This window comes from Embiotoca jacksoni, unplaced genomic scaffold (assembly GCF_022577435.1).
Source record: "Embiotoca jacksoni isolate LCO1_2020_lvr unplaced genomic scaffold, fEmbJac1.0.p SCAF_15, whole genome shotgun sequence".
Lineage (NCBI taxonomy): Eukaryota > Metazoa > Chordata > Actinopteri > Embiotocidae > Embiotoca > Embiotoca jacksoni.
The window spans coordinates 10,992,141-11,008,622 of NW_027185285.1; the positions used below are offsets into that span (position 1 = coordinate 10,992,141).

The 16,482-nt window shown below is 38.4% G+C and overlaps 2 protein-coding genes across 4 annotated transcripts; one reads left to right on the forward strand and one right to left on the reverse strand.

The window, feature by feature from the left end:
• Nucleotides 1–1,744, reverse strand: LOC138198240 (galectin-2-like). Its single transcript, XM_069149546.1, has 4 exons — nt 1,724–1,744; nt 1,524–1,603; nt 1,119–1,290; nt 1–899 (listed from the first exon to the last, which is right to left on the reverse strand). Exons 1-4 carry the CDS (start codon nt 1,730–1,732, stop codon nt 753–755), a joined length of 408 nt encoding a protein of 135 aa, XP_069005647.1. The 5' UTR covers nt 1,733–1,744; the 3' UTR covers nt 1–752.
• Nucleotides 1,745–5,385: 3,641 nt separating this feature from the next.
• Nucleotides 5,386–16,482, forward strand: LOC138198239 (interferon-induced very large GTPase 1-like). Of its 3 annotated transcripts, XM_069149543.1 has the most exons (6): nt 5,386–5,460; nt 6,051–6,092; nt 7,153–7,244; nt 7,378–7,953; nt 8,770–8,829; nt 10,878–16,482. In XM_069149543.1, exons 3-6 carry the CDS (start codon nt 7,163–7,165, stop codon nt 15,680–15,682), a joined length of 5,523 nt encoding a protein of 1,840 aa, XP_069005644.1. In that variant the 5' UTR covers nt 5,386–5,460; nt 6,051–6,092; nt 7,153–7,162; the 3' UTR covers nt 15,683–16,482. The 3 variants fall into 3 exon arrangements, with proteins under 3 accessions (XP_069005644.1, XP_069005646.1, XP_069005645.1); XM_069149545.1 differs by lacking the exon at nt 7,378–7,953; XM_069149544.1 differs by lacking the exons at nt 5,386–5,460; nt 6,051–6,092 and having other exon boundaries at nt 7,040–7,244.

Genomic DNA, 16,482 nt, shown 5'->3' on the forward strand with positions numbered 1-16,482 from the left:
ACCGAGGGACCAGGTTTCTTTGCATTTCTGAAAATGTATTAGTTTACACCACAAAACATGTATGCCTTACTCTGTTTTTTTCAATGTGTGGGGCTTTTCATTGTATCAATAAAAAACAGAAGAAAACACTTATATGCGGTATCACATCTGACTGTACAAATATCATACATATCATTGGCATATTGTAAAATCTGGTAAAGCTGCAAACCCATTCTTCAAACCTTTAAAACAACGAGAGCTTCATGTGAGCAAGTCAGCTGAAGACTTCTTCTTCTAGTTGACCCATCAGACTAATCAGTGTTAAAATTCAATAGATACTTGACAATGATCATAATAGAAACCATTATTATACAGATAACTCAGCTTTGGTCAAACCGCTTTTGTTTAGTGAAAACACAAACACACTCTTTCATCACATTCTTAGAATTGATGGTGGATAGTAAGGCCGCCATTTTGGTACAAGGTTTATCCAGGAGCTAGAAGGACTCCATTGTGGACAGATACGTTTCTAACACGACTAAACCACTATTATCGACGGCAAACTTTGTCAAAACAACATAGAGACAACTTGTGACAACATTTAATATTATTTTCGTCAACAGTATATTTTAATTAAAGATACATTTTCTAAGTACGGAGGATCGACATCTCTTCATGATTCATATTTCTTACAATCACTGGCCACGTGTCAAAGTCTTATCTATAATCACACTGTTAAACTCAGCATACATGTGTCACAGACGTTGTGTCTCTCAGCAGATCTTGAAGCCCGTCAGTTTGAAGTCCCCTGTGACTCGGATGTAGCTGATGACGTCCATTCCAACACGGTTCGGAAACTGGACTTCCTGTCCATCAGGAAGCTCCACTTCAAACACGTCTCCAGCCATCTTAAACACAATCTAAAATAGATGAGATGGTAATAAGTAAAACTTTACGACAGAAACCCAAACTCAACCCGAACTATCTGAATGGCAACAAATAACCAGAAGTGAGTAAGAAAATGATTATATTGCGTGATTGATTTTTAATATAAAAAAAAAAAAAAATCATATCCAAGCCTTTTTATAACACTTTTGACAACATGCATATCTTCAGTTTCTTTGCCTAGATTCTCTCACCTTGACATCACTGCCCCTCTGTAGGGGGTTGTGTATTTCTTGTTTCTCATCGCCCCAACAACCATCACTCTTTGAGTTGCACATGAGGACAGCTCCATCGGCGTCGTCATGGAAACGAGGGTTAAAGTGCAGAGCCAGGTCGTCTGCATCACAGCCGAGATCGATCTGGAATCTGAGTGGATCAGAGGTCATACAACTGCACTCATAACATCAAGTGTTTACAGAGTTAGGAACATCACACGGATTCATTCTCTTACATATCATCATGTAAAAGTGAAAGTCCACATTTTTCTACATTTTCTTTTTTTTTTTATTACTGTAGAAATAACTGATTAGATGTCTTTTTTTTATTCATTTGGTTACGTAGCTAATATAAAATAAGAGTAATGTGTTTGGTTAGCTTACCTCTCAGCATCATGCAGAACTACCCCTTTTATTTTCAGCTTATCTCCAGGTTTCAGATCCACATTCTTCAGTTCAAGTTGCTGAGACACAGTTTCAAACAATTTAATCATAAAATGCTATTAATCATAAGAGGCATCACCTTAAAATAATTCAGTAAAGTTCAGTAAAGATCTCTGTCCAACATCTATAATTTAACTTACCATACTCATATTTGGTGCTGATGAACAGTGCTGGAGCTGATAAATGATGTCCGAAGATGGTGTTTAAACACCGGCAGAGTGTTTCCTCCAGGGAGACAAAACGTAAAGAGTGTGACTCTGAACTTTAGCTTATTTATAATGTGAGACACAAGAGATTCAGTGATAGGATTTACAATGTGACTCAATCAGCATCATCAATCACATTCAATTCAGAGCAGCGCACAGTTTAATCGTTGCTTTTAAACTGGTTTTGTAAATGAGATTATTTCCTTTTGGATCACTAAACAAGCTGTGAGGAGCAGCCAGAGTGCCACTGTTACATGTTTAAACAACCTACTCTGCCAAGAGGTGGGCTATTTAAATATAGAGAAGTCAGCTAAAATGGGACACTTTTTGGTTAATGATTTATACTACCATCTAATAAGCTATGCATTGGATCAAATGATATTATTATGAATGGGCTTGGGTCTCTTGAATATTTATCTTCAAAAAATGTGAAAAAGTTCAATTGTTTTGGAACTATGAGAGTTAGAGTATCAGCAGATGTCCTCTTGAGCTACGACACAATGATCAGGAAAAATGGGCCACAATCAAAACGGAACAACACAGTAACTTAAGGTGAAATACTTTTCTGTCAGTTAACCATAAATATTGCCTTTAGTGTGTGGTGACATCGTAACAACACTGTAAATACAGTTCATTCAATAAAAAGTTGGACAAATATTTGATCGGAAAATGCATTTAAAAATGTATCATTTATGTTGTATTGGTGAAGCTGGGTCTTAATAGCTTATCTAATTAGTTCTTGTAGCGATCATCACCATAGACAAGTTCATTCTCTCCACGGGTCTTTTGGCACAGTTACACTTACAAAGAATTGTGAGAATTTATGTTTGAAATGTACCAAGATGTTTGTCTTGTTTTGTGAATTCAGAAAAGGCCATAACTCAATAAATTAAACATGATATTTTTATGTTTCCTCACTGGTGACGCTGGAGGCATTATGTCTTCCGGTTGTCCATCCGTCTTTTCATACATACATGCCGTATATTCATCTGTCGGTCCCGATATTTGAAGAAAACCTTCAGGGAATTTTTTCAAACTTGGCACAAACATTCACTTGAATTTGAGGATGAACTAGATGTTGGTGATCAATGGTCAGTGATTAGCGTCACTGTGACCTCACATCTCTCGCATTCCTGCATCCAGTTCTAGTCATTGTGATATCTGAGAAATGCCTTGAGTGAATTTCTTCAAACTTTGGCACTAATGTTGGCACTTGGGCTCAAGAATTTATGGTCATGAACTCATGTGCCAGTTTAAACCAAACCAGTGTCTAATAGACTCAAATTATGAAGTAACGGTATTTTATAGCCACAAGGTCAAAGGTTGACTTCACTGTGACATCATAATAATATTCAACACCATGACACAGGAACAGAAGGGAAGATTGTGATCATGTTTCACATTTGGTCAGATACTGAATTAATAACACTAATCTCATCCCCTGTGGTGATTAAAGATCTTCTGTGCTTTTGGTTGAAGCATCTACGTTTTAGAACTTTTAGCTCCTTAAACAACATCCAGATTTGAACCACTGTCTTCTGTCATCCAGTTTTCTTGGCTAAGCTTGTTAACACCTATAATGATTCTTTCAGTCTTCACTACTTATATTATAGTCTAGAGAGACTTGGATGTAAACTGGAACACGACTGGTTTGCAGTCAGTCTTTATTTTTTCCCTCCCTCCACCCACCAGAGTCTCTCTGTATCCTACCTGCCACTCCAACCTCCAACAAAAAGGGAGGGTAATGAAGGGCATCTCCTTCTTCGTGCCAGGTTGTCACGGTGCCAACACCAAAAGGCACCTTGTGCGTATCCCAACAGCTTGGACAAAACTGCAGTATCTGAAGCCTTGGGAAGGAGAATGGTTTGAAATATCTCAGAACTTAAAGAGTGAAAATTCCTCAAGCTGAAGAAAGAGTTTGCAAGCAGTCACATAAAAGAACAATGATACACTTACAAACACAAGTCCAGGACCTCAGTCTCTTGAAGCAAGAATGGGAAAAGGACTTTCTCGCCCTACACATAATTTCTATATTGTATTCTTTAATAATTTCCAGTAAATAACTGAATAACAGTTTTTCAAATTTAGTTACTGTATAAAAGCCTTGGATGGTTAACTGATCAAGCATTTAAAGTCTGATTCTGTGTAATCAATGTTCCCTTTTCTTTGACAACATGTAAAAAGTTTTTTTTTTCATCATCATCATACAACAGCCTTTATTTTAAGGTACTTAGTTTCCGCAATCCCTATTTTGATATATTATTATGGATTTTATGTTTGGGTTTGAACCTGCTGCTCAGTTGGAGCCTTTTTGAGTGGAGTTTATGTTCTCACTGTGCCTGCGCTGGTTTTCTTCGGGTACTTCGGCTTCCAGACGCGCATTTTAGGTTAATTGGTGATTCTAAGTTGGCTGTAGGTGTGAATGGGAATGGTTGTCTGTTTTTGTCTGTGTTGGCCCTGTGATGGACTGGACACCTGTCCAGGGTTTACATCGCCTTCACCCAAAGTCAGCAGGGATAGGCTCCAGACTTCCTGTGAGTCTGTTCAGGAAAAAGTATAGATAATGGATGGATACATGAGTAGAGGAGAGTATAAAGTGGCATGAAACAGAAATACTGGCATATTTTGCTCTCTGTACTTACTTTGTACAACAGTGTGGACAGATACAACGTGACCTGATGTGAAAAAGTGTAACGACAGTATTTTCTATCTGTACATTAATCAACCGGTCAAACTCTGAACTGAGCTACTCAGCTTTGCTGGGAACATTTATTTGACATGTATATGCAGGTAATTATATAACGGTGTATAGTAATTTTGCAAATGCAAATGGTATTTTTTAAGATTCCAATCATGACCTAACTTAAAAATCTGATGTCAGTCAGGCTAATGCAAACTTTTACTGGTCAATCTTTTTTATGTGACAGCAGGATGGTGTGTGTGTGTGTGTGTGTGTGTGTGTGTGTGTGTGTGTGTGTGTGTGTGTGTGTGTGTGTGTGTGTGTGTGCTTTAACTTAAGACTTTGTTTATTTACATTTGTTGAATATCTTGCACCACTGGTTTTGACCAACATAACAATAACTGGAGGGTTATTAGCAGCACAGTTCAGTGAAAAGGCTCCATAAAAGGAAAGAGGAACTAAATCTCAGGTTTTTGGTTTTACTTTAAAACATTCATCAGGACCAGTTGAAATTGAAACTAAAACCTTGAAACCATATCAATCCCTCTTCCTTTTTTGGACTAACACGAGTTAAATATGAATGGTTTCCTGGTAGATATTTGGAAGGTATTTGTAATCAAACTCTCCGCAGCTGCTGCATCGCAGACTGGTCAGGGCTTACAGTGGTATGTGCTTGTTTGGATGTTTTCAATAGGCCTATTCTCTGTTTTCTTGTAAATCACGAGGCCTCCGGGAAACAGAGTTCTCAAAGTTTCACTTTCAGTTTTAACATCACTGATTTATAAGTAATGTGCAGGCAGAGTTTTGCAGCTGCTTATACCTATCACATGACATCAGATCTGTTAAAGGCATATAGGAGGGGTTTGTGAAGTACAGTTAGTTATCTAACGGTCTCTGCTCTCTATATATATCGGAGGCGGACTGGGGGGATTTGTGATACTGCAGCCACATTTGCAAAAACAGGCAGAGCTGAAGAAATACGCATCAAATGGTAAGTTTATATAATAATTTTGTTGTGTTTTCGCTTACAGACTTAAATCTGCTAAATCTGTTCATGTACAGTATCTGAAAGTGTCCTCTTTTATTTTTTACCAACCTCATTTTCCTACTTTGATATTTCCTCTAAGTCTTGGCTGCTTTGACTTCTTTGGAGGATGTTCTTTTAGTGCACGCACACACATTTACTTTGTTCTGCCTATTTAATGATCCATTTATTTTAGTTTCGTGTGACTTGTGGTGAACAGGAAAAACACGTCATGCAGGGACACTCCCCTTCTCTTAGAAAATGATGATTTAACAGCAAGACTCTAAGAAGTACAACTTTTGCTTGAGCTCTGGTTGTCTAAATGGGGTGTGTCAATGCAAGTAAACAGAAAACTTTCCTTGACCTTTTCTGCCAAATGCTCTTAAATACACTGCACATGTTTCATATGGACTTTGTCACATTGTCCTGTTGCGTCTCCTCACGTGGAATAGACAGAAAAAAAAAGAGGAAAAGTCAACAACTTTTCAGATTATGTTTGCAACATTTCACCACTATCAATAAAATCGTAACCTTCGTGTTTTCTTTGCGGACAATAGAGAGCTGCATTCGTCTGGGTCAAATTAGCTCTCAAACTAAAGGTGCGTAGTCCTATAATGAAAAATGTATCCAATTTTTTTTTTTTTCAAACCTCTTCATCCAACTTGATTCCAACTTATTGACACTGGTTTTACACATTTTTTTTTAAATTATTATTTATGGTCAATAAATCTCATTTTAATTAAATTTGTACTCATTTTTGAGGAAACAAAAAGTGAAAATTGGTAATTATTTTTATTTAATTAATTTCTTAATGGATTATCACAGACTGGTGTCTGTCATATTTTAGTCCGAATTTGTTTTTTAAACCATTTCATATTTTCCGATGCCAGCAAATAGTCACACCTGTTGTCCTCCTGTTGTCAAAACTGACCCGGTCTGTTTTTTAGTGCATTAGTGCATAATGGAAAATTTATCACACATTTTTGTGTCAGACCTCGTCAGCCAACTTCATTCCAACTCACTGACACTGGTTTTACACTTTCTATTTTAAATTATTCCTCATTAGACCTCCTTTCTTCTAAAATTATAATGTATTTTTGAGTAAAAAAGAAGCCAAAATTGTGTATTATTTTTAGGATAAATGAGATCAAAGGAAATTTCTTGATGGAACATCACTGTCTGGTACCTGCCATAGTTTTGTAAAAAAAAAATGTTTTGAAACCAATTCAAATTTATGAATCTGAAACGGTCTGGTTTGATATTTTATTTTACATAATATATAAATTATCGGCCAATTCTGTGGCACATTTTGTTAGACAACATCATTCCAACTCAACACAACTAATTTTCACACACCTCGTGTGCGAGTGTGTGTATGTGCATATGTGTGTGTGTGTGTGGGAAAGGAAAAGCAAAGACTAGTTAGGACAGCTGCACACATGTGGAGCTTTGAACGTGTGTGTGTGTGTGTGTGTGTGTGTGTGTGTGTGTGTGTGTGTGTGTGTGTGTGTGTGTGTGTGTGTGAAATCAAAACATTTTATGTGTTAGATATACTTTTTGTTATTTTATCAAATAATTTGAATGGTGATGTGAATTTGCAGTTTTGAAATATTGTTTCATTTTTGTGAATTACTTTGTTTTATGACTGCAAACATGAAGAGCCGATAAGATGGAGTGTGATCCAGTAGAAGACCCCCATGAACCTCAACACTCAGTCACCAAGTCAGCTTCAGCTGCTAGCAATAACACAGGTAATATTTTAATTAAGAACACTAACATGGATTTTATGGATTATATTTCATTTGTTCATTTCTGCAATCTCTGCACCACTTTAACATTGACATTTTAATGTTTAATCTACTGATGTTGTTTTGTTTGTTTCAGTGATCCCTGAGCTCACGCTTTTGTTAACTGGTGACAGAAATTCCATAGAGATCGGAACAAAAAACATCTTACTTGACCATGACGAGCAAAGAAATGTGGAACAATTTTCAGCCAAACTGTATGATTTGTGTGGTCGGCACATCTCTGTCATTAACATGCTTGGTCATCCAAACATTGACAGAGTCCCATTAAATCAGGGAATTCATGCCTTTCTCTTACTGGTACCATATGGACGGCACAACAGTCATTACAAATCAAGAGTGCAGTTGTTAGAAAAAACTTTTGGGAGAGGATTTCTCTCTTATGTAATGACAGTTGTAACTCATGAGTCAAATGAAAAATGTGAAGGTGCCCTGGCAGACCTGAAAGCTAATAGCAGTTTTGCTGAAAAAAGATACCACACATGTACAAGAACTATGACGGATGAAAAAGAGATCGTATCTTTGTTGGAAAAAATTGACGTCATGGTCTCTGAAAACGATCACCAGAGCTACAGTAGACTGATGTGTGTTCAAAATAAAGATCAGAAAGAACACCTGGACCACAACTCCTACAAAGAAGAAAGAGTTGGGACAGGTGAGATTATAATTTTGTAACTTTTATTTCTAATACATCGAAGCTTTGATGCATTAGAAATGAGGTTATTTCAACCCTTAACCTTTGGGTTTTCCAAACACAAATCGTTGGAGCTAAATTCCTGGCAAAACTTAACAGACAAAACATATTCAAAAAAAATTCCCTTACGATTCACTAACAAACACAATATAGTTAAAACACGTTAAACAAACTAATGCTTTTATTGATAATACAAAAAGTATGAATCAAACAAATACACATCATATTCTAATAGACCGTACTTAAGAAAGAAATGTACCATGTCTTATATGTATAAAAAAACAAAAACATCTCATGACTTCTGGCACAATTTTACTTTCATCATTGTATTGAGTATCTTCTCACAAATGTTTTGAGTAATTTGCCCTCTACAACAGCAGGCGGCGCTGTGACTCAATTTAATGTACTTCTGCCCAGACCCGTGTAAATACATCTCAAATAGTATTTTTCTTTTTGGCTTACATTGACAAATGACCTATTTTTTTTTTTATTTCATTAGGACTTGATAAAACCACTAACCACAGATGAACATGAAGCCCAATGATGAAAAAAAACCCTATTAATCAGTTAAATACCTTAATTGTTACATACCTCCTGTGGTTCAGCAAACAAAAAGACTAAGATCTTTCAAATTCGTTCATTCTGGCCTGAAAGGGGTGATATTATGTCTTTGCAAGAAATAAATTTAAGAAAGAAAAGTTAGATATTAATTTTATTTATTGAATATATTGCAAGATTCTCAGTCAATTTACTGTTATTTTTAAAAAAAACCTGCAGAAGAAGAAATGGAGATTTCAACTGAAGTCACGTCTGGACCATCTGAGACCAAGAGCAAAGGTAAGATTTTAATTAAGAATTTGATTGTGCAGCAACACATAACCCAATTATTTTGACCATTTTCTACATTGTTTAACGACTGAAGTGATGAAATAACACGTGTGGAATAACAGTGAAAGTAAAAAATATGTTTTAAATTTGATATTCTTCAGTATAGTAGCCCGATTTTGCTTTGATAACAGCTTCACACACTCTTCATTCTTTGGACGAGCTAAATAAGTTCATCACCTGGAGCTTTTCCAACAGTCTTGAAGGAGGTCCCACATGTGCTGAGAGACACCCATGTCTATTCTCATGGGAAACCCCAACCTTGTCCTATGTGAAAACCATCGGATTACACATGAAACCAATGGGATTATATGTGAAAATTGATGTGGAACCAATGTGTTTGTCATTGGAGCACCGAATGGTGTGAAAGCTCCATTGTAATGTAAGGAATTATTATTATTCTGCGTTATTATTATTATTCTACATAAACAACTGCTCTACAAAACTCATGAAAGTGAGTGGGCGTGGCCAAATGGCTCGCTAGCGCCCCCTAAACTGATGCACCGGCGGCTACATTTACCTACATGCATGAAAGTCGGTGGACGTATGTATCACACCTAGATGTACAAAAATGTTCCGTTGCACCAGGAAGTCCGCCAGTTTTAACTTAGTTAGGTTAGGTTAGGTTAGGTTAGGTAGTTACTTTATTAATCCCCGAGGGGAAATTTTTTTCGCTACAGCAGCATACAGAAGCAATAAGATAATAATAGAATAATAGAAAAGCAATAAAATAGCAGTAAATAGCAGTAAAAAATATAAAATATAAATTATAAAATGCACAGTATATACAGTACAGTATATATATCTCTATATATTATATACAAACAACCAAGAAAAACAGACAACAGTGTTATTGTTGTGTGATGGATTTTGCCAGAGGTGACTTATTGTAAAGTCTTATTGCGGTCGGCAGGAATGATCTCCTGTATCTGTCCTTGTGACAGCGGAGCTGGAGGAGTCTTTTGGAGAAAGTGCTCCTCTGTCCCTGCAGCAGGTGGTGGAGAGGGTGGTCAGGATTATCCAATATGGATAATAGTTTGTTCAGCGTTCTCCTCTCCACCACCTTTTCCAGGCTGTCCAGTTTGTAGCCGATGATGGAGCCGGCTTTCTGAACCAGTTTGTTAAGTCTGTTGGTGTCACCAGCTCCAATGCTGCTCCCCCAGCAGACCACAGCGATAGTTGCCATTTGTGGCGATTTGTGCATGTTGTATTTTGTACTTTACTAAACTCCACGGCTGCGTCCACCCCCGACCCGCTGGCTCCCCAACATTTAGCATACGAGGGTTCACATATCATTGCTTGTTGCTCATGTTATTGTACTTGTTGAGAACGTGTTTGTGAAAAGTTGCAATATTTGTGACACATTACATGTGATGATATGTTTTCCACATGGTACCACATATAACAACGTGTGGAAAAATCTTCCCACATAGTTTCCCCATGTTATCATATTTTGCTACATAACATGTCATACATGTGATCACGTGTCTCATGTGGAAAACATGGCTCATGTGATTTTGTTTATGGGTTAGTTGAGCAGTTCTTGCCATAATATGAATATGGATTAGTACAGTAGTTGAGCAGGTCTATTTTGCTGTTTACAAACTTTTGCATTCAGTAAAAAGACAAAATATTTCACCAGTAAACTTTTGAAAAGGTTCAGCTGTTAACTGAAAACTTCCAGGTGACAAACTCATGCAGCTTGTCGAGACACTTCCATTAGTAGTGTAAAGCTGTCAGCAAGATAAACAGTCGTCTAAATTGTGAAACAAATTTTGGTTTGTTTCCACAATTTCAATCATTACTCAGTTTCATACGTGTTATTTTATAGTTGGATGTCTTCATTATTGTTCTAAGTTGATGAAAGCGGTAAAAAAAAAAAAAATCAAAACCCCTTAATTGAACATGTGCCTCCAAATGTTTGACTGAAACTGTATATTTTACCCCTACAGTAATGGTCTGTCCCTCTGGTAATCTGGTATATCATTGCTGTTCTGCAGGTACCGTCGATGTGGAGAAAGAAATTGAAACACTGCTCAGCAGACTTCACCTTCAAGACAAACTTCAACAGAAGCTGTCACCAGCTGACTTTCTTAAAATAGGTCCACCTGTAAAACCGAGCAATGACACGTGTGAGAAAGAACTAGCCTATACTTTTCTTCAGACGTTATTGGCGTTAGACTACAGAGCTAGACATATCCTTGTAAAACAGGAGAGTCCTGAGGTCAGCCATTCACAGTCTGCTCCGGTGTCTGACAGCACTGACACAGATGATAATGACTTAGATGAATTTTTTAACACAGATGAAGACTCTGATCAATCAAAACAGACCCATGTGCATCCAATGGATGTTCAAATGGCAGTATTTCACTGCTCAGACAGCTTTCTCAAGCAGGACATGGTTAAAAAGTTGTCACAGTGTCAGTACGCCTTACCTTTGCTCGTTCCTGACCCAGTCACAATGGATATTGAGTGTCCTCTTTGGACATTGAGACAAATAATAAAAACGTGGAAGGTAACTGAAATCAATGATAAAGACACCATCACCATGAAGAGTATGCCAATCTGCAAAGCTGAAACACCCATGGTGTCATTTTTCCGCCTGGGTTCACTGTCTCAGTCTAAATCTCATCTCATGAACTCTTTGATCAATGACACTCACAGTACCTTCTTCCACAGAAACTGTAAAGGTAGCACCAAATCTCGCCATTTGATGGATGGTGTCGCAGAGATTGCCTGGTACTTTCCTGCTGGAAACCCCAATGACTCCTTCACTGACTGCATTGCCTTCTGTAATCTTCACGGTGATGCTCTAATGACTGAAAAACAGCATGAAATACTGATCGATAAATCTTCAGTCAATGTTGTTTTTGTGCCAACTACACAGAAAAGCACTGCAGTCCTCTCAGCCCTTCTCAAGTCTCCAAAGCCTCTTATTATTCTCGTTGCTGATAAGGATTGTGGTGGAGTTGAGAAGAAACCAGGGAAATACATTGTGGGTCTAAAAGAAAGAAGCCAGTCAGATGTTGCTGAAGAACTGAAAATGACTATTAAAAAGACTTTGTCTGGACCACACACGTCGTTCCAGCTTGAATCTATGTCCAAGGTCTCTGGAGTCAGAGTGGATGAAGATGACCCAGTCTGCCAAAAGGGGAAATCTGCAGCAATGAAAATATTGAATTTGCTTCAGGGGATGGACATCTCAAAGATCAAAGAAAAGTTTCTCCCTTGTCAAGGCAATTTGTGGCATGAGTGGTGCAGAATAAAGAAAGAACTGTATCACCTCCAAGGAAACATTGAGAAGGAGAAAAGTCAGAAGGAACAGGCACTGACGCAAATACGACAAGAACAATGCTCTGTTTCCCACACCAACCTGATGAAGTCATTCACTGAAAGCCTCTTGTCTCTGCCATCAACACACAAAGAGTACTTCCTGAAATGGATGCAGATCTTAATAGATGCCCTCTCCACAGATGATCTCGCTTCAATTCTACAAAGATATGATGAAAAGTGGTCTGAAGTCTTGGCTCTGAAGAGGAAGCATGACAAATCTCCTCTGTTAGACAGGAAACAAAATGAGCTTGAACAAATATCAAAAGAACTACAGTCAGCAACGTTTGGCTTGGAGCACATCTTTAGAGAAATGGGACAAATCTATGAAGCCCATAAATCTCAAAAGAAACAAACACACAACAGGCAGACCGACTGGTCAAAATACCCTGAGCTGGCTGCAGATCTGATGATATCAGGACACCCGATGGAGCTGATGGATGGTGATGCAGGTTACGCCCCTTTAACTTGGATCTCTAGTGTTCTGGAGGAGGTCATCAGGAAACTTGGCGACCAGACAGTTTTTGTGTTGTCAGTTTTGGGCGTACAAAGCAGTGGAAAGTCAACAATGCTGAATGCCATGTTTGGGTTGCAGTTTGCAGTGAGTGCTGGCAGGTACACCAAGGGTGCCTTTATGCAGCTGATCAAGGTGTCAGAGGAAATCAGGAACTACTTGAAGTTGAAGTTTGACTATTTTCTAGTGGTGGACACTGAAGGACTGCGAGCTGTTGAGTTGGCCGGTAACACCACTACTCACCACGATAATGAACTGTCAACATTTTTTGTTGGCCTGGGAAACATGACACTGATCAACATCTTTGGTGAGAATTCAGCTGAGATGCAAGATGTCCTGCAGATTGTTGTTCAGGCTTTCATGAGGATGAAGAAAGTTAAACTTTCTCCGAGTTGTGTGTTTGTTCACCAGAATGTTTCAGATATTGGAGCTGCAGAGAAAAACATGGATGGAAAGAGACGCCTGCAAGAAAAACTAGATGACATGGCTCAACTAGCTGCCAAAGAGGAGGACTGTGATGTCAAGTGCTTCAGTGACGTCATTGCATTTGATGTGCAAAAAGATGTGAAATACTTTGCCCAGCTTTGGGAGGGAAGTCCACCGATGGCTCCTCCAAATCCACGCTACAGTGAGAATGTCCAAGAACTGAAGCACATCATCCTCTCCAAGGCTTCACAGTCATCCGGGATCACACTCTCATATTTGAAAAGAAAAATTCAGGACCTGTGGAACGCCCTGATGAACGAACAATTCGTTTTCAGCTTCAAAAACACACTAGAAATTGCAGTGTACAGAAAACTTGAGGTCCAGTATGCGACCTGGACCTGGACCCTGAGGAGCAACATGCTGACCATTGAGAACCAGCTTCATACCAGAATAGAAAATGGAAAACTGGACGTGGTTGAGAACAGTTATCTCTTTACAGAAATGAGCAAAACATTTGAAAAAATCAAAGAGGAGATGAATCTCTACTTTGAGGATAAGAGAGACAAAGACATGCTGGTTCAATGGAGAGGCCGATTTGAACAGAAAATTAAAGAGTTTCATGAGGAACAGGTGGAAGGAGTGAAAAAAACACTGGATGAAGTTGTCCAGCAGAAGAAAGCTCGTAAAAAGCTAGATGACAAGAAGACAGAGTTTGAGAACAAGCTGCTGCAGAAGAGCAAAGAGCTCGCTCATAGCTTAAAAGACAAAGCAAAAGAGGAGGAACTTAAAAGTCAGTTCAACACTGTTTGGGGGGAGTTGGTCAGTGAATTATCTGCAGGTATAAAACCCATTGAGGACATCACCCTGGAGGAAGATCAGATAAGTGTCCTTAATTTGCTTGGTTTTGAGTGGGGTCTTATAAAGGAATGCAAAGACAGCAACAGATACCAAGTCTTGTCAAAACTGGGGCACTACTCTGATTATGTGAACCAAAAGACACAGCGAGATCTCTCTGAGGAGAGTCATGAGAGTAAAAAGGAAAACAAGGACACTGGCAAACAAGGAACAGATGTATTAAAAAGTGCATTCAATTATTTTAAACAAGTGACTGGAATTGTCCCAACAACCCAACAGAAAGGGAACAGTGACTTATCACATGAACAGATCCGATCTTTCATCAGTCAAGTTGAACAACAATCCCTCAAAAAAATTCAGACCAAACCTGTAGCAACAAGAGGCTACAGATCAACTTACTTGCAAGAAATGGCCCAAAATGTTCAAACGAAGGTGACAGAGTTTGAATCACAAAAGCCATACGCACTGAGGAAGGAGTTTACAGTTGATCTCTCGCTGTATGTTTTTGACAGGGCAGGAAGATGGCTTTCCCAGTCTCACGAGACATACAGAAAGAACAACAATGCACATACTTATTCAGAAAGCAAGAAAGATCAGTATTACAGCATTTTTAGAAGCTTCTGGAAAGGAAACTCATCTGCTGCCGTTTTTGGAGAAATGATCTGCGAAAATCTGAAGGTGTCCGCTGTGCAGGCTGTCTGTAACAAGACTGCTATTGATCTCGCTGGAGAGATGAGGTGTAGTTTCCCAGCATTCAGTGGGAACAGGTTGAACTTGGAGAAACATGTGTTGAAGTCACTTGCAGAGAAAGAGGACTTCAAGAGTTTCATCACCTACATCCGAGATCCAAGAAGTCAAGCAGAGAATTTTATAAAAGATGAAGTGCACAAGTACATGTTCAGAGAACAGAGTCATAAAGCACAGAACATACTCAAGAACAATGTGGACGACATCAGTGAGTTTGTCAGCAAAGCTTTATTTACTGCAACACAGGAAGTCAAAACCCAAAAAGGAGGCACAGACATGTGGATGGAACAATTTTCTAGTTTGCTAAAAGACAAACTGACACTTGACACCATTTCTTGTCAAAATTTCCGTGACATAAACAATTTTGACTTTCTTAAAGAAGAGATAGAGAAAGGCCTTGTACCCATCAAAACAGAGATGAGCCGCCTCTCCCTGGATAAGATGAAGGACTTTAGGCTGCAACCTGATCAGATCCTCATCGATCAGCTGTGTAGATGCTGCTGGGTAACGTGTCCATTCTGTGCAGCTGTGTGCACAAACACCCTGGAAGATCACAGCCCTGATGACCACAACGTCCCCTTCCATCGATCAGGCTCAGTCAACGGTGGGGGTTTCAAAAACACAGTGGAAATGTCCGTTGACTTCTGCACAACAGACGTTGCAAGCGATAACAGTTTTTACCCTGATGGAGTGTCAGAAGTCTCCGTTCCTTACAAGCAGTACCGTACTGCTGGACCAAGGTTTGCTAACTGGAGAATTACCCCTGATGAGTCCGTGCTGACATATTGGACATGGTTTGTGTGTCGATTTCAACAAGAACTGGAAAATTACTATGGTCGGAAATTCGAGGGCAGAGGAGAAATTCCCAGTCAGTGGAGAACACACACTAAACAACAAGCGATTGAAAGTCTGGATGAAACGTACTCAGCGTAGACTGTTACTGTAGTGAGTCGACACCGGAACAACTGCTGAAAATCACAATTTCTTTTTACGTGATTATTCAGAAATTAAAATCCTATAAACAGCACTCATATACTTTTACTGATTTTATCATCAAATGTAGACAGTCAGTAAATCATTACAAAATACAGGGTTGACTGATGTACAGAATCATCTTTGCATTATTCAAATGAACGACAGAGAAACAGGAGCACACTGGAACAATGGTCATATAGAGAATGAAGGGAGTCATCAAATTGTAAAGATAATATGTGTCATTGACAAAGTACTTCACTAAGGTTTTCATGAAGGAGGAGCAATCTTTTGTTTGTTGTTTATTTTTAAGGATGAAGAAGGTGGATTTGTGAAGTTTTTGCATGTGAGGATGGATGTTAAATTTAATTTAATCAAAATATGTACAATTTAAAGCTACACGAGTATAAAAACGTTTATATTGTGTGTTCAAGAGACATGTGATTACAAATTACCAATTTTTTTTTAGTACGGTGTGAGACAATTCTTAAAGTTAAAGTATCTTCATTTAAAGTTGAAATGACAAAGAAAGTAGCAGACATACTGTAACAAGCTTATTTTATGTTACTGAAGTATTTCAACTGTAATCTGTTAATCTCATTTTAATCAGCCTGTAATTATATTATATTCTCACCAGCTGAAGTTGAGTTTTAATGCACACAAAGACAGTTGTATGACTACAGCGTGTTCTCGTCACGATGTTGACCTCTCGTGTTATTCACAGCAATAATGATTCAATAAAAATCACGACTTCATATCCA

Coding starts and splice junctions, on each gene's coding strand:
- LOC138198240 (XM_069149546.1), bottom strand. Junction 1,291..1,523: donor GTTCTGCATGATGCTGAGAG/GTAAGCTAACCA, acceptor TGATCCACTCAG/ATTCCAGATCGATCTCGGCT. Junction 900..1,118: donor AGAGGGGCAGTGATGTCAAG/GTGAGAGAATCT, acceptor CATCTATTTTAG/ATTGTGTTTAAGATGGCTGG.
- LOC138198239 (XM_069149543.1), top strand. CDS start 7,163: ATGGAGTGTGATCCAGTAGAAGACCCCCATGAACCTCAACACTCAGTC. Junction 7,954..8,769: donor AGAAGAAAGAGTTGGGACAG/GTGAGATTATAA, acceptor AAAAACCTGCAG/AAGAAGAAATGGAGATTTCA. Junction 8,830..10,877: donor ATCTGAGACCAAGAGCAAAG/GTAAGATTTTAA, acceptor GCTGTTCTGCAG/GTACCGTCGATGTGGAGAAA.